Source organism: Delphinapterus leucas, chromosome 15 (genome assembly GCF_059928025.1).
Source record: "Delphinapterus leucas isolate spDelLeu-1000000601 "Yukka" chromosome 15, BTC_Dleu_Yukka2, whole genome shotgun sequence".
Taxonomy (NCBI): domain Eukaryota; kingdom Metazoa; phylum Chordata; class Mammalia; order Artiodactyla; family Monodontidae; genus Delphinapterus; species Delphinapterus leucas.
In genome coordinates this window covers 8,744,963-8,761,167 of record NC_143143.1, presented here as the reverse complement: position 1 = coordinate 8,761,167, position 16,205 = coordinate 8,744,963, and the positions used below count along the sequence as shown (strand labels likewise).

Genomic DNA, 16,205 nt, shown 5'->3' with positions numbered 1-16,205 from the left:
GATGCTAGCCCCAGAGCGACTTAGAAAGGACCTGAAGCAGGCAGGAAAGAGGGTGCCCTTGAGGGACCTGCCTGCCCCTGTGGTCACCTAGAGCCTCCAGTGAAGCCTGTGGCTCTTGGCCCCTCACTGATCCCACGTGTCTGGCCGTCCCTAGGGCAGGAACATCGTCGTGTTCTACGGCTCCCAGACGGGGACCGCCGAGGAGTTTGCCAACCGCTTGTCCAAGGACGCCCATCGCTACGGGATGCGGGGCATGGCGGCAGACCCGGAGGAGTATGACCTGGTGAGCTCTTGCCGCACCCTGCCCCCTTCCTCCCATGCAGTGCAGCCCAGGGCATTAAGGAAGTCACGTCTGGATCGTGGAGACGCTTAAAGGGCTGAGTTAGCCAAAGGGACAGACAGGAATAGGCGTCTCTTGTCATCTGTTCCAGCAGCCAGGTGGCCCCAGTTGTAAGGACATTAAGAACACCTGGCCCCGGCGTGCGCATGTGCGCTCTCAGCAGTGCTCACGCTCAGCCTTCCAAGCTCTCCACGCTGCAGGCTTTGCAAGTGCTGGGCAGGTGCCAGCAGAAGGGACTCGGGCACCTAGTGGATTGGTTGTGGCTTAAAAGATGAAAAGGGTCTCAGCAAGTCAGGAGAGGAACTGTTTCTCATCTCCCCTCAACCCCCACCTGAGAACTGCAGTTCCAAGGGAGCTGGACCGAGTCGTCGGGGGGTCTGGGCTCTAGTGCAGCTCTGCCCTGACTGCCCGTGTGACCCTGAGCGAGCGCCCACCGAGGGCCTTCCTTGACTCATCTACAGAGAGGCAGTGAGGATGTTGGGTGAGCCATCTCCAGGAACCCTTCAGCTGGGCTTTGAAATGAGGCTGTAAACTCGCATGTGTGGGCTTGGGGAGGGCCAAAGAGAGCCCAGGAATTGAGGGAAGGGCCCCCATCTGAAGCTGCAGGATCCCAGCCTTCTCCTGTCAGCCATCCTTGGCACGTGGCTCCTCCGGGCCAACACAGGACTGTCTGCAGGACGCAGTCCCCACTTCCTGGCCCCAGCTGCACCCAGCCTGCCTCTGAGGGTGGTGGGGACCCGCTCACCTTGCTACCTCTCCTCCGCGCATCGGCTCTTTCGCCAGTCGTGGCTCTCCAAAGGGCAGGAAACTTCCAGCAGTCTGCTTGCCTGTTTCTGAGACAGCCAGGCCAGCGGCCCCAGGTGGACTCAGTGGGCAGGGAAGTGGGGAGTGGTCCTTAGGCACCCAGGAGGGGCAGGGCTGGCAGGGAGCAGGTAGTCCTGGAAAGATGCCCCAGGGAGTTGCCTTCCTGCTTCTCCCCTGAAGGGTCATTGCCAGACATCGGGGCAGGGGAGGCAATGTCAGGCTCTTGCTGCTCCAACAACTTGATAAATGAACTTTCCCTTAGAGCTGTTTCCCACATGTGCCACTCCATCTCCCAAACCGAACCATCCCCCACCTACTCCACAGCCCTGCCTTCGGTCTTGGGGACGAGCACCACTGCCCATCTGTCTTAGGACCCAGGTTTCGAGTTGGCGGACAGTTGGTTAGGAATCAGTGCGAGCCCAGGTCCTCCTGTGCCCCAGGGGCTTGGTGGGGTGATGAGGTTCTCCGGAGGTGGCCCAGGGCACCGTGTTCCAAGTGCCAGCCCATAGCCTAGAACCCAGCATACTTCTGTCCACACCCCAGGCCCTCACCTGTGCTCTTCTGGGCCTGCTGTTCCCTTTGCTCTTGAAATGCACCCCGTCCACGTGAACCCTTGACTCGCCCATCTGCACCCCTGTTGGGAGCAGGCTTAGTCTTGGCTGCTGGGCCTGGCCCTGCCTTTGTCTCCCCAGGGCGACCTGAGCAGCCTGTCAGAGATTGAGAACGCCCTGGCAGTGTTCTGCATGGCCACCTACGGCGAGGGGGACCCCACTGACAATGCCCAGGACTTCTATGACTGGCTCCAGGAGACGGACGTGGACCTCTCTGGGGTCAAGTATGCGGTGAGTCACCCGTGTGGGCTTGTGCAACCTCCGGAACCCCGTGTCCAAGAGGAACTCCTCCAGTTCTCACCTCGTTTGATCAGCTAGGGCAGGCCCAGGTGCCAGGACAGAGGCTTCGAGCTGAGGGCCTGGTAGGGAGCTCGTGGCAGGGAATCCCAGGAAGGCCACTCATGGGGCGACCCTGTCTTGCGCCCGGGCTCGCCCGGCCCAAGAGCTTCCCCTCCCATGTCCCAGCCCCACTTTGCTCGGGAGCATGTGCTACTGGAGACTGAAGGCAAGAAAAGGGCGGTGGGCTGACCAAGATTCGGCTGGGCAAGGAGAATCTTGAATGGGCAGGGTGAGCCCCCCTGCTGCCGCCAGGGTCAAGGCCAAGGTGGTTGAGGAGGGGTTTGGACTGCAGGTCACCAAAACAAGCCGCCTCTGGGGCCTTACAGTGCCAGGTGTCTGGCGGGGACCGCTGACCACTGGCCCCTCATGCACACAGGTGTTTGGCCTTGGGAACAAGACCTATGAGCACTTCAACGCCATGGGCAAGTATGTGGACAAGCGGCTGGAGCAGCTCGGGGCCCAGCGGATCTTTGATCTGGGGCTGGGCGATGACGACGGGAAGTAAGTGACCCCCCTCCAGGGCCCCCGCCCTTGCACGCCCCCCTGGGCTGTCGTGTGTCAGGAGCCACAGGTTAGGGCTGGCCGGGGCACAGGAGGAGAGGGCAAAGCCATGATGTCAGCGCAACTCCGTGACCCGCCTCACCACAGGGGAGGGAAGGCCATCCCCCCATCGCCAGTCCCCACCTTCTTTGCTCATCCACACCCTCCCGGTTCACCCGGCTCAGATGGGGCCTCCCGTGGTTACTGCAGACCCTCTGGACGCTTCCTGATGCCCTGGGTTACGTCACTGGGTGGGCTGGTGTGAAATGAACCCTCCAGCTTGGAGGGGTGATGGGACAGAGTCCGAGCTCTCCCGGCAGCCCCATCTGGAGCCTGGCTCATCCCCTCTTGTCCCCAGCCTGGAGGAGGACTTCATCACGTGGCGAGAGCAGTTCTGGCCGGCCGTGTGCGAGCACTTAGGGGTGGAAGCCACTGGAGAGGAGTCCAGGTGAGTGTGCGCAGGTGGGCCAGGGCCTCGGGTGCTGCCTGCCGAGGCGGGGTACTGGACTGGCGTGTGTGGTGGGGCTGGAGGAGGCTCCGTCAGGGTGCGGCAGGGGCGCGGGCCCAAGCGCTTGGGCTGTGCCTGCGGGTGACGGTCAGGGCGGGCTTCCTGGCCTCCTCAGGGCAGAGCCTCGGGCCTGCTGACACGCTGTGCGGGCCCCTCCTGCCTCCCATGCTCACACGTCTCCTTCCTCGTGGGTCACGTCTGGCCCCGCAGCCCTTGCCGCACGTCCCATCGCCTCACAGCCTCACTCCCTCCTTGGGACCCGGCCCCCTCCCGCCCCCCGCCTCACCCTGCGTCTCCCCTTTGCAGCATTCGCCAGTATGAGCTTGTGGTCCACACAGACATAGACGCGACCAAGGTGTACGTGGGCGAAATGGGCCGCCTGAAGAGCTATGAGAACCAGAAACCGTGAGTAGAGAGCGTGGCTGGGGCCGGACAGCTGCCTGTCCTGTGCGTCCCCGCAGGGCCTGTCCTCCCAGGCCCTGTCCTGTGGGGCTTCCTTACCCCCACATCCAGGAGTGGGCCCGGGTGAGGGCACCTACGTTTCCATCTCCACCGCACAGGAGGGCGTGAGGCCTGGAGCAGAGAGAGATCGGAGGCTGCTCTGAGCCCGGGGCCCTGGGGACCCCTCCGCTCCGCTCCCAGCGGTCCCTCCGCCCAGGGCGTGGCCTTGGGGGGACTGGCCCTTGCTCAGCCTGTACTTCATTTTCCCTGTAAATACCCTGGGGTGGGGGGTACCCACCAGTCCCTGGACCAGGACAGTGAGTTCAGCTCTGGGCCTAGGTGGAACTTGGGCAAAAGGGCTCGCTTCCTTAAAAATCTGCCTCAACGTCTGGACATATGTCCAGAAACAGTGTTCTTCTCTGGGGCCCCTGACTTGCCCCTGGGTGCCACCCAGAATCCTGCTGGAGCCGCCCAGGAAAGACCTCCTAGAACCACCAGGCTTTGAGACCAGCAGCCCCGCTGCAGCTGTGGCCGGAAAGCCCGACATTTCAGTGGCTTCACAGACTGAAAGCCTCTCTCCTGCTCACGTACAGTCCTGGGCACGTGGGCGGAGGGGGCTTTGCTCCGCAGTCACTCGGAACCCAGGCCCCTTCCGTCTTGGGGAGCCACCTTCAAGGGCCTGGCCCTCCTTGTGCTCTGCTCACCAACGTGTGCAGAGTGTGGAGGGTCCCCCAGGTTTTTAGGGACCAGCCTCAGTTTCCATGTCTGTAAGTGGGGACACCGATAGCCTAGTTCTACCCCCTTGCGGGGTGCCAGGAGCACCGCTGTGGATTAGGCTGGGAAAGGCCACTACCTAATTGGAAAGGTGTCCTCGTGACCCTTGGAGGCCAGCTCTGATGTTTCCTGTGTCCTGTGTGGCCAGAAGTGTCCCTTGGGGTGGGAAGGTTCAGACTGAAGGCCTGGCCAGTCACTGAGCTGCCCTCCCCACCCAGCCCCTTCGACGCCAAGAACCCCTTCTTGGCTGTCGTCACCACCAACCGGAAGCTGAACCAGGGAACCGAGCGACACTTCATGCACCTGGAATTAGACATCTCAGACTCCAAAATCAGGTATCAGCTGCTCCCGCCCCCACCCCCTCAAACCTTTCACTCAGGCCTCCTGTTTGGGTGCAGAGCTGTCTTCCACCCTCCTCCTGAGCCTCGCATCTCCCCCAGGTATGAATCTGGAGACCACGTGGCTGTTTACCCAGCCAACGACTCTGCCCTGGTCAACCAGATCGGCAAGATCCTGGGTGCCGACCTGGACGTTATCATGTCCCTGAACAATCTTGACGGTGAGTCCTGGGATCCAGGCCTCCCTACCTACCTGGGCCTGAGGTGGCTGGTGGGAATGGGCCCCTTGGCAAGGTCCATAGGTTGAACTTCTGCTTAGGCCTAAAGCCTGGTGCCCTAGAAGCCCTCATAACCAAGACCCCAGTTACAGGTTGTAGAACGAACTCAGGATTGGGGGAAAAGGTAGCTGCAGGGTCTGGCACTCTCCCTTTTGGGGTTCCCCCATCCCCTCACTGCCATACTCCCTTGAGGGAGTGTGGGTGCCTGGAGACAGAGCCAGCCCGTGTCCTACAGGGAAGAGAGCCACAACTGGCTGCTGAAGGCCCTCTCTGGCTCCAGGGTCTCCTCACCTGTGAACCCAGGGATCCGAGTCAACAATCCTGATGGCCCTCCAGGCCCATTCAGGGTGCTCAGAGTGCAAGGGGCACTACCATGGATGGGGCAGGGCTGCCCACTGACCTGGGGCCCAGCGCGGCCTGGCCCTGCCCCGCTCACTCTTGTCCTCAGTGACCTGAGCCTGGGCAGCTCCTTCTCGGCAGCTCCTTCTCAGCAGCTCCCGAGTCAGCCTTGAGAGGAGCTGCGTGAAAGGGGGCTCATTTGTATCAGATCTCATTGTGCCGGCAGTGCACTCACGGTCGGTAGTGCACGCGTGGGCCTTTCTTGCACCGGGGGGCATGTCTCTTGTGCCATCTGAGGCAGGACCTTGCTGGGGGTCAGGAGGGGTGTTGGTGCTCCCTCTGCCCCAGGAGACTCTGGGCCCCTGTGAAGAGCTGTTCACTGCCAAGAGCTGCTTAGAGAGAGGGCTGCAGAGGCTCAACTAGAGGCAGAAGTGGGGCTGTAGAAGTGCCCACACCTGCCCCTGTAGTGCAAGGCCTGAGCCCTGGTTTCTGGGCTCACACAAGAGGGCGCCTGGGCGCAGGGAACACCTGCTGCTTGGTGTGGGTGCTGGGCACACGAGGACTTTCAGTTCATGAAAATCCATAAAGCATTGCACTGTGACTTGTACACTGTACGTAGGTCACACTTCAGTACCAAGTTCAAACCCCTCCCAAAAATAGACCCAAACCCCTAAAGGCTGAGCCGTCCTGGGCCAGGCCCTCTCCTCTCCACGTGGCTCGGCAGCCTCGCGGTTCCACGGGGCTCATTTGTGCACAGGAATAAACGCCCCTGCGGTCATGCCTCTAAGAGATGGAGTTGCTCCTGGGTCCAGTCCAGCTCTAGCCTGCTTGTGGGGAGCTGTCAGTAAAGCCAGCCTGTTGGCTGTGGTAGTGGAAGGACCCTGGCAAGGGCTGGTGGGGGGGGTCTGTGCCAGCAGCTGCCCCTGAGTGTACAGGATGCTGCCCCCAGAGCTTGGCCCTTGGGTGACCCATGCACAGACCTCCACATGTGTCCAAGCATAAAAACCGACCTGGAGGGAGCTCTGCTGTCACAGCTGAAGGCCCGGTATTGGCATCGCACAGTCATGAGCCTGGAGCGCCACTCCCCCACAGTGGACCAGGTCCAGCCCGCAGGCAGGCAGGACACACTTCGGGAGCTCCACCCTCTACAGCCCTCTCTCTGAGCAGCTCTTGGCAGGGGAAGGGTGCCCGAAGGGGCTGATTCTCCTGGGTGGGGACAGTGACTGCCAGGCCTACCCCGGCAATATCCTGCCTCTGATGAAGACGACCTGTCCAGCGTGAAGCTTGAGGGTGGCCGAAGCCCGAGGCTTTGCCCCCAAAGTCAAGGAAGGACCAGAAAGAGCTGGTCTTGCTTCCAGTGAGAGCAGGCCTGAGGCTTTGCCCACCCCATCCCGTGGCACCCCGCCCATCCCAGGGGCGGCCACTAACCCCGAACCCTGCCTGCTCTCTCCCTACAGAAGACTCCAACAAGAAGCACCCGTTCCCCTGCCCCACCTCCTACCGCACGGCCCTCACCTACTACCTGGATATCACCAACCCGCCCCGCACCAACGTGCTCTACGAGCTGGCCCAGTACGCCTCAGAGCCCTCGGAACAGGAGCAGCTGCGCAAGATGGCCTCCTCCTCGGGCGAGGGCAAGGTGGGCCTGCCACCCACACCCCAGCGCCCGCCACCCCCTCAGCCCTGCACCGCGGCTCCCAGCCAGCACCCCCGGGCCATTCCCCAGGCTGCCTGGGCCCCACTTCAGCCCTGTCCCCTAGGTCCCCGTGTCTCACCTACGTCTGCATCTCCCCAGGAGCTGTACCTGAGCTGGGTGGTTGAGGCGCGAAGGCACATCCTGGCCATCCTGCAGGACTACTCGTCCCTGCGGCCCCCCATCGACCACTTGTGTGAGCTGCTGCCTCGTCTCCAGGCCCGCTACTACTCCATCGCCTCGTCCTCCAAGGTGTGGGCTCCAGGCCTGCCCGCTTATAGGAGACATAGTGTTGGCTCCTTGGAGGGACCGGGGTCCCTGGGCCACAGCCCCAGCTCTGCCCCCCGTGCCCAGGGCAGTTCACTCGAGACTCCTGGGCTGTGTGTCCAGTAGGCTGGACTGTAAGACTGCAAACTGCTGTCCGGCCCCAGTGCCGAGAGCCAGTCAGGAGAGCTGCCAGGAAGGGGCCTTTGAACAGGTTTGGGCGCCGCGAAGGGTGTAAAGAGGCGCTGAGCAGGGACCCCCGCGGTAGGGTGGGTGGCAGGAGGGAGGGGGCTTCCGGCATCACCACGCTCACTCTGACCCTGCCGCCCCGCCAGGTCCACCCCAACGCCGTGCACATCTGTGCGGTGGCTGTGGAGTATGAAACCCAGTCTGGCCGCGTTAACAAGGGCGTGGCCACCAGCTGGCTGCGGGCCAAGGAGCCCTCCGGGGAGAACGGCCGCAGGGCCCTGGTGCCCATGTTCGTGCGCAAGTCCCAGTTCCGCCTGCCCTTCAAGGCCACCGTGCCTGTCATCATGGTGGGCCCCGGCACCGGGGTTGCCCCCTTCATAGGCTTCGTCCAGGAGCGGGCCTGGCTGAGGCAGCAGGGTGAGTGTACGGGCCCTGGGCGGGCAGGCGGGCGGGTGGGCCGCGGGGGCGGGACCGGCATCCCACATCCCCCTGACTGCTGCTGCCCCAGGCAAGGAGGTGGGGGAGACACTGCTCTACTACGGCTGCCGCCGCTCTGACGAGGACTACCTGTACCGCGAGGAGCTGGCCAAGCTCCACCAGGACGGCGCCCTCACCCAGCTCAGCGTGGCCTTCTCCCGGGAGCAGCCCCAGAAGGTGAGGCCGCGGGCAGGGCCCCGCAGGGCGGAGGGTGGTATGACCAGCCCTCCTCACAGGTGCCCCCACCCCCAGGTCTACGTGCAGCACTTGCTGCAGAGGGACAGGGAGCACCTGTGGAAGCTGATCCACGACGGGGGCGCCCACATCTACGTCTGTGGGTGAGTGAGGGCAGAGGCGGGGCGGGGACAGGGCCTACCTGCCCGTGGGGGGAGGGGGGCCCCTGCCCAGCCCCCAGTGCCACCACCTCCTTCCCGCCCCCAGGGACGCTCGGAACATGGCGAGGGACGTGCAGAACACCTTCTACGACATCGTGGCCGAGCAGGGGGCCATGGAGCACGCCCAGGCCGTGGACTATGTCAAGAAGCTGATGACCAAGGGCCGCTACTCCCTGGACGTGTGGAGCTAGGAGCACCCGGGCTGCCTTGCTCTGCTCCGCACGCCCTACAGACTCGCTCCCCAACGTGATCGCTTTCCTCGCTCTCCTCTGCCAGTTGCCTAGGTGGGTTCTGCTGGCCCTGCCACAGGAGGCAGGCCCAGTGACTGACAGGGACTGCTCCAGGCCTGAGATGTACCCTCGGACCCGCCAGCCCCAGGGGGCGTGGCTACGGGTGACAGGGCTGATGCTCCGTGAACATCTCGGGCCCTCAGTGGCTGAACAGAAGGGGCTCCTCCTCTCAGCTGAGTGGGGCCTGGCCCCTCCCCGTGATTTTCAATGAGTGTAAATAATTTTTAATAACCTCTGGCCCTTGGAATAAAGTTCTGTTTTCTGTATTTGCCTGGTATTACTTGCATAGATCTGGGGCCTCCCTCCACCTGGGTCTCCTTAATTCAGACCCCAGAGAGACCTCAGGAACCCCAAGACCCCACGCTGTGGCGGCACAGAGCCCCCAGACCCCTGTCTTACCAGCAGGAGAACATACACCGAGCCACTCTGAGCCTCTCACCCTTTATTGAGGCCGCTGGCCCCCGGCTCCCACAGGCGGGGACACAGGCCCGGGTCTTCCTCTCCAGCGCCGCCTTCAGGGCCCACAGAGCCCACAAAACCCAGGGAAGAGCAGACAGACCCTCCCAGATGAGAGGAGCCCCCCCCACCCCCTCAACACATGGGGTTCAGAAGCCCCTTGCAGGCCAGGGGTGCCGTAGAGAGCTGTGCCAGCAGGCAGGGAAGGCCCAGCCTCATTCTTTCTTGCTCCCGTGCTGCTGGTTGTGGAACTTCTGGTGTACAACCCGCAGGGTGGTGAAGAAATTGCCGAGGAAGAGGAGGAGGAAGGGGAAGCCACACATGAGCACCTGGGGGAGGAATCGGGGTCAGGACAGAAGCCAGGCCCGGCCCTCCCGGCGTCCTCTCCAGGGGCCCAGCTCACCTGCCACTCCTTGCACTCGGGGTCCCGGGCCAGGTTGAACAATGTCAGCGCGTTGAAAAGCTGCCAGAACTGGGAGGGAGGGCGGTTTTTACACACAGTCCCTTCTCGAATCAGAGCCGGGGACAGACAGCCCGATGGACAGGGACAGAGGTACAACTTACGTGTCCAAAGAAGAGGAAGGGCAGCAGGAAGGTGAGGCCCCGCCACATCCAGGACTGGAAGCCCTCTGCAGGGACCACAACCAGGACAGAGACGACCCCATCACTCAGACCCAGGTCAAGAGGAAAGGACTTTGCCCTTCCAGCTCCCCCGTCAGGATTCCAGAGAGGGGCGGCCACGCCCGACTCACCCACAGTGAGGTCCATGGTGTGCCTCTCGCCCAGGGCCCGCAGGCGGTACAGACAGCCGCTCTGGTAGTAATACTGGAGGAACTGCACGAAGCCTGGAGGGCGGGGGAACATCAGGACTGGGCTGGAGTCCCAAGTCTCTTTCCCGCCCCTCCTAGGGGGGCCGGTCCTAAGCGCAGCAGGACCTCTGAGACACTCACTCTGGTACATGGAGAAGGACAGGAACTGGTTCCGGAACTTCTGGTACATGAGGCCGTCGGGCCTAAGGCAGAGAGCAGAGGAAGGGGTCAGGGCTCGGGGATGCCACCTCTCCCTGCCCTGCTCCCCCGGAGACCCTAGGACCAAGCTGGGCCACTCACCATGTCAGCATGACTCCTGACAGGAACGTGGACACGTAATGATGGAAAACCCACCAGCCTTTGATCCTGCGTCAGGAAGCCACCGTCACTCCTGTCCCCTCAGCCCCCAGGATCAGTGCTCCGGGACAGGAAGTGGGAAGAAACCAGTACCCCAGCCAGTTCCCGCTTCTCAGAGGGCCACGGCCCCCGCCGCCCCCACCCCGCTTTCTAGGGCAGCTCCAGTGTCACTCCCCCACCCCCACCCCCGGGAGCCGGGCTCCGGCCCTCGCCCACCGGGAGCCGTTGTTGATGAGGATGCTCTCACGGATGGTCAGGGTGCAATAATACCAGACCAGCAGGAAGTTGAAAGCAGCGTCTGTCACCCTAGGGAGGGGTACAGAAGGTTGGTGCCAGAGCCTGGAGAGGGCACAGGGCCCAGCCCCGTGCAGCAGGACACCCACCTGGAGTTGAGGAGGAAGCGGCAAGTGAAGGAGATGAGGATGAGGATGGTGGTGAGGTAGAGCTTGAACTTCTCGTACTCGTCTTTGTAGGCAAACCTGGGGAGGAGCGAGGGGTACACACTCATGGGACAGGCTGGGATGATGGCGGGGCCCACCCACGCCTCTGGACACACTGCTGTGGTGGCATGGGGCCAGCATGGGGGAGCAGCCCCTGAACCCCAAGCTTAGCCAGGGAAGCTGGGGCAGACTGGAAGGGGCCTGGGGCAGGGGACGGGGAGTAGGGTTGAGACCCCGCCCACGACAACAAATTACTTAGCCTGCTTGCTCAGGAGTGTCACGTTGACATTGCCCAGAACCAGGCTCAGATACAACCTGGGGGAGGGAACACCAGGTGAGGAGAGGTAGCCTTCAGCCCCAAGTCCACCGCAGCAACCCACACCTGTGACCACACCACCCTCCTCCCATCCCAAAAGGGCCTCCTCGGAAACCCTGGCTATATTCTGACCCCTGAGCGCCCAGTCTCCCACCCACAAGGACCCTCTCCCTCCCTGAGGCTCCCAGGCCCTCCTGACCCTGGTCTCCCTTCCAGAGCCAGCTGAGTCACCAAGCCCTCCTCCATAACACGGAACCACTTTCTTGCCAATCCTTGCACTGCCGTCACCCCACCATCTAGCTTGTCTCGTCCTTCTCCGCCAGAGGAGCTCGTGAGGTGACTGAAAGCTACAGCCGTGCGTGTGTGAAGCAGCCGTCCCCACATGGGTTCGTGTTCACACTCGAGCCGTACGCACAGGCTCAGAGGGGTCCAGGGACTCGCCTGAGGCAGCGAAGAGATTATGGGGCACAGCGGGGACTGGGACCAGGCTGCCTCTCCCATTCTCAGCAGTGGCCTTGTCCAACCCTCTCCCAAATCCTCCATCCTGTCTCCGTCCGGGCAGGTGACATCTCCCCTGCCTGCCTCCTCACCCTCATCTCTGCACCCCCTCATCCCAGAAAACAAGGGCCTACACCCACCCTGTCCCACCTCCCCAGGGACTTCCCTCCATTGTTTAGTGCACCTCTTCTGGGTCTCTCCCTCTGCTGGCCCACCTCTCGGCAGGTAGATATGCTCAAGTCTTTCCTATGTACAAAGTTACACACACACACACTCAAACAAAAGCCACTCCTCAACTCTCATGCCAAGTCCTAGCCACCGGTTTCTCGTTGCCAGTTTCTCCTTCCACTCACAGCCAAGCTTCTGAAGCAAGGCCTAAACTTGGCTGTATCCTCAGCTCGTCTGTCATCCCCAGTATCAACTTCCACCCCTACGCTCCTGTGAAGCGGTTCTCTCCAAGGTCACCCTGACTTCCAGGAAACATTTCCCCTTCTGTATTGCATCTGACTGCCTCCCACGCTGCCCCGGGCCAACTGATCGGAGGCTACTGGCCAGGCCTCCCTTCCTTGCCTTCTGGAACACGCTCTCTCCCAGTTGTCTTGCTGCCTGGGGTCTCTGCGGGATTGTTTTCCCTAAGCCTAGGCTTCTGCCGTGTCCTCTGCTGTGTCTGCAGCTGATCTAAGTGCATGACTGACCTGTCACTCTCCCATGCCCACTGGGCCGGGGGGAAGCTCTGCAGGCTGGCTCCCCCTCTGGTCTCATTGCAACCTCTCACCTCCTACCGTGAGCTATGGCCGTGACACCTACTATTTCCGCCTTCCCATGTCTGCCTGGCTCACTCCTCTTTATCCTTATGACTCAGCTCAGGCATCACCTACTCCAGGAGGCTTTCTCCGACCTCCCAAGCGGTCAGGTACCCCTCACTGTGCTCCCCCCATTCCCTATACTTCCCCCACAAAGCACTCATTGCAGTGAGCTGTCACTGTCACTCAGGCTGTCCCTGAGCTAGGACTGTGTCTGACTGGTCAGCCCAGAGTGGGTGCAGGAAGCCAAGCAGAGGAAGACAGCGCTTCAGGCCTCCCTCTCAGAAATGGCTGTGAACTGAGCTGGGGGAGGAACCTCACCCATTCTGCTTGGGCAAGTAGGCCTCCATATCAAAGAAAAGGCCTTGGCGCTCCTTGATCTGGTTTTCCAGCTCCTGCGCAGCTTTCTCGGCCTCTGACGGGAGGGAGGGTTTACATCTGCAGGTGCGGCCACAGAAGCCAGAGTCAGAACAGGGGACCCCCACGTGTGAATCACACCTGACACCTGCACGGCAGGAGAGCAAATGCAACCCAGAGAGGGGAGAAGCCATGCCCAGGGACATCTGGGAGTCAGTGCCAGCTCTCTACCCCACCAGGTCACACATCCACCCCCAGTCCGAGGCCACAGGGTATGGGGGGCGGGTATGATGAGGTATGGGAGGGCATGGGGGAGTATGTGGGGACAGGTCCTAACTTCTTCAGGACAAGGGCCAGCTCCTGCAGCTGCTTCTTCTGCCGAGTGATGGAGCTGGTACAGTTGTTCTGCAGCTTGGTCAGCTCCTCCAGCTTCAGGCGGTACAGCCGGTGGGTCTCCTGAGAACCAGGTCGGGGTAAGGCTCAGGCTGGCTAGTGGGCTCCCGAGCCAGAGCCTGCTGGGAAGGAGGTGGGGCATGGACTCCTCCAGGGCTCCTTGGGAAGGTCTCAGCAGGAAAGAAGATGGCCAGCTGTGCCAGCCCAGGGAACTCCCTAAGGGTAATCTCTCTCCAAGGCAGGCAAGGAGGCAGGGGTCTCCCTGTAAGCCCAGAAGCCCCCACAGTACCGCTCTCCCAGAAACATCTCTGAAGCTTTTCTTAGCCTCAGCCCATCTACTAGTTGTTCCCACCCCTCTCTGGCCTGTCCTGAATCCAGATTCTAGGCTCATGGGTCTACCTTCTGGCCCAAGCAGGCTACCTAAAGCCATCCCTGGCCCGCTCAGATCCTCCTGCCCAGGTAGCCTGCAAGTGCAGGGGAAGATGAGGTTGTCCAAGACACCTGCTGCTCTGGCACTCCCAGCATCCTCCTCCCAGAGTAAAGGCCATCAGGCTTTAGCCCTTGGACCTCTTGCTATAAGACCATTCCTCTACTCTTCCCCCAACACCTTTGACCCAAGGCTTCCCAGAGCACTTTGCCCCAATGGGTAAGTCTTGAGAAGGAACAGCCTAGAGATGGGGCAAGGAGCAGTGTAAGGAAAGTCAGGCAGGGGCTGAGGCCAGGACAGTGGTGACCAAGCTGGGAAGCACTAATGGCAGCAGCTTGGCCAGGCCAGGGGCAGTCAGGTTTCAACGTGGACAGGAAAGGGCTGGAACCAGTCCAGGAGAGGCAAAGTCCTGACCAAGTGCCCAGCTGACCCGGGCTCTACCCTGCCTGGGTCTTCTCATGCCCAGGAGGGGCAACCTCGGCCTACCCCCAGCCACCACACTCTCCTGTCTGCCTTCCCACAGAACAGCACAGTGGCCCATAGCAGCCAGATCCAGACGATTCCTCCCTTGGCTTCCTGCTGGTCTCAGAGATTCCAATCCCCATCGCCCGTGAGGTCTCTTGGCAGGGTCTGGCCCACCCCCTTTTCCCCTCACTCCCTGCATCAGCCACGTGGCCCTGTCTCGGTGGGAGCTGTCCTTCACCCTGGATGGGCCCCGCCCCCATCCAGGGACTTCACCTAAACACCGCTTATCCCGACCTAGGCCAGGCTGCCTCCCGGACTGCTCCCCAGCCACACTCAGCCCAGACCGCGCGGCCCGAGAGCGGGGAAGGCGCTCCTCGCCGATCCGGCCCGGCCGGCGCCCACGGCGCATTTGCTCAGTAACTGACACAAGACTGGCCCCGGTCAGCTCGGACTCTCCTGGAAGGGGACCGGGTCGGAGTCGGGGCCTCTTTCCGAGGCCTCAGAGGGAGGCCGGAGGTCCGCCTGGGTCAGTGGGGTCACTCCGGGGTCGCGGCGGCCGCGCGGGGAAGAGGTCCCGCTGCCGAACATTCATTTGAGGCCGAGGGGAGGGTCCAACCGGGGACACCAGGACCCGGGGTCTCGCCGCCGTCGGGAGCGACACCAGGGTCCCCGACCCCTGACCCCGAGCTCCCGCTGCCCGACCCGGGGTTAACCGACCCTTGACCCAGAGCCAGATAGACATGGCTCGGAACCAATGGGGGCCCGCATCAGCACTTACCTGGATGCCGTGGAAGTCCTGCTGGAGCTCCTCCCAGTCCCGCAGGCAGTCGCCCAACGGGCCCGGAGGCGGGGGATGCATTGCTGCCGTGCCGCGAGCCGGACGAGCCGAGTCGAAGACAGAGCCGAAACCCCGGCGGGCTCGAGGCGCCTCCGCCTCCGCCGCCTCCGCCCCCGTCAGCTTCCGGGCTCGAGCCGCCGCGACCACCAATGCGGAAAAGCCTGGAGCGCGACCGCGCTGGCCCCGCCCCCTGCCTGAGCCAATCCGGGCCAGGGGCGGGGGCGGGGCCACGTGCTCCGAGGGCCCTACGCTCGGCTGCTCCCAGCTCGGAGGGTGTTGGCAGCCCCCAACCGGGGCACTCCCGGTGGCGCCAACTGTGTGGTGCAGCCAGCAGTGTCCTTGCCTGTCAGGCAGGGAGTAAACCAAGGCCCACGGAGGTGCCACCTGCCTCAAACACTTTCCCCCTTGGGAAGCTGCTCTTTGGCAGGGAGGGAATTCCGAGCCTCTTATCTCGCTTGGATTTTTACAAGGGCCCCTTTACTGTCTCCCTGTCTCCAGGTTCACCGCTAGTGTCCCTTACCACAGCCACCAGACTGCCCTGACTAAAACACAAGGCGAATCCCCACCATGTCCCTGCTGAACACTTTCCAATGGCTCTGCCCTTCCTGCCAGGAGGTCCCTAAGCCATCGCTCTGCAGCCATCCCAGGCTCTGTTCCAGTTCAAGTCCCGACTAAAGGCTGCACTGCCTGAAAAGCCCTTACCCCTCTGGCAAAACCCCACTCTTTGAGGGCGTGGGCTCCTGCTGGGGCACGGGGGAGTGCTACTCTAACCCTCGGCAAAGAGTCCTAGGAGGCAACATGGCGTTCACCCGTATGTCCTCAGCCCTGCCCAGGTGTCAGGGAATGTTTGCTGGATGAACGTGGACCGACGTGTTAAATTCTCCATCAGTCCCCTTGTCTCCTGACTCCAGGCCCGTTCTGTGGGTGCTGCCAGCACTCAGAAGCGCAGTCAGAGGAAAATTCCTTTTGAGACCCGAGGAATTTCTAGAAACCTGGTTGTGAGGGATGGGAGGGTGAGAGTCTCTTCTTGGTGAACACAGCCAGGCAAAAATGAGTGAGGAGCAAGGAAAGGACATCTGTACAGGTGATGGAGCAGTAGGGATGCTGAAACTGGGGATGAGGCGAGGGTATGCCCTTGTGCCCAGAGCCTCCCAAAGCTGTGTAGCCTGCGGCCTGAGCCAAGGCTGAGCTTGGCATCTCTGGGGCTGGGGGATCTCCGCCCATGGGTGGGCATTGTGACATCCCCTGTGGAACAACACAAGGCTGGGGGAACCCTTGGAGCTCCCACCCAGCAGCCTCCAAAGGGTCCACATTATGGGGGACATGAGGGGCAGCTGCTCTGGCACCAGATGCTCCTCCAGAAGCAGCCTCAGGAGTGCAGTGGGGGTGGGTCCACGATGCCCCAGGGATGGGGGTTCTCGCTGAG

General features: G+C 62.3%; 2 protein-coding genes across 5 annotated transcripts in view; one reads left to right on the top strand and one right to left on the bottom strand.

The window, feature by feature from the left end:
• The window catches only part of POR (cytochrome p450 oxidoreductase), a 58,430-nt gene extending 49,544 nt beyond the window's left edge, over nucleotides 1-8,886 (top strand). For 2 of the 3 annotated variants that reach the window (XM_022588034.3, XM_022588033.3), the window contains exons 4-16: nucleotides 155-283; nucleotides 1,837-1,986; nucleotides 2,471-2,595; nucleotides 2,993-3,082; nucleotides 3,449-3,547; nucleotides 4,576-4,692; nucleotides 4,798-4,916; nucleotides 6,770-6,951; nucleotides 7,108-7,257; nucleotides 7,605-7,875; nucleotides 7,967-8,112; nucleotides 8,188-8,273; nucleotides 8,377-8,886. In XM_022588034.3, the coding sequence (XP_022443742.2) occupies nucleotides 155-283; nucleotides 1,837-1,986; nucleotides 2,471-2,595; nucleotides 2,993-3,082; nucleotides 3,449-3,547; nucleotides 4,576-4,692; nucleotides 4,798-4,916; nucleotides 6,770-6,951; nucleotides 7,108-7,257; nucleotides 7,605-7,875; nucleotides 7,967-8,112; nucleotides 8,188-8,273; nucleotides 8,377-8,521 (1,809 nt within the window). In that variant the 3' untranslated portion in view covers nucleotides 8,522-8,886. The remainder of the gene's footprint in view (nucleotides 1-154; nucleotides 284-1,836; nucleotides 1,987-2,470; nucleotides 2,596-2,992; nucleotides 3,083-3,448; nucleotides 3,548-4,575; nucleotides 4,693-4,797; nucleotides 4,917-6,769; nucleotides 6,952-7,107; nucleotides 7,258-7,604; nucleotides 7,876-7,966; nucleotides 8,113-8,187; nucleotides 8,274-8,376) is intronic. The other variant, XM_089895758.1, reaches the window with a different exon arrangement.
• TMEM120A (transmembrane protein 120A) lies at nucleotides 4,803-16,166 on the bottom strand. 2 transcript variants are annotated; one of them, XM_022588042.3, is made up of 12 exons: nucleotides 14,720-16,166; nucleotides 12,994-13,112; nucleotides 12,621-12,737; nucleotides 10,938-10,997; nucleotides 10,626-10,721; nucleotides 10,459-10,548; nucleotides 10,186-10,251; nucleotides 10,027-10,088; nucleotides 9,829-9,921; nucleotides 9,641-9,705; nucleotides 9,480-9,548; nucleotides 4,803-9,405 (listed from the first exon to the last, which is right to left on the bottom strand). In XM_022588042.3, exons 1-12 carry the CDS (start codon nucleotides 14,798-14,800, stop codon nucleotides 9,292-9,294), a joined length of 1,032 nt encoding a protein of 343 aa, XP_022443750.1. In that variant the 5' UTR covers nucleotides 14,801-16,166; the 3' UTR covers nucleotides 4,803-9,291. The 2 variants fall into 2 exon arrangements, with proteins under 2 accessions (XP_022443750.1, XP_022443751.1); XM_022588043.3 differs by having other exon boundaries at nucleotides 4,803-9,330.
• Nucleotides 16,167-16,205: the final 39 nt, after the last annotated feature.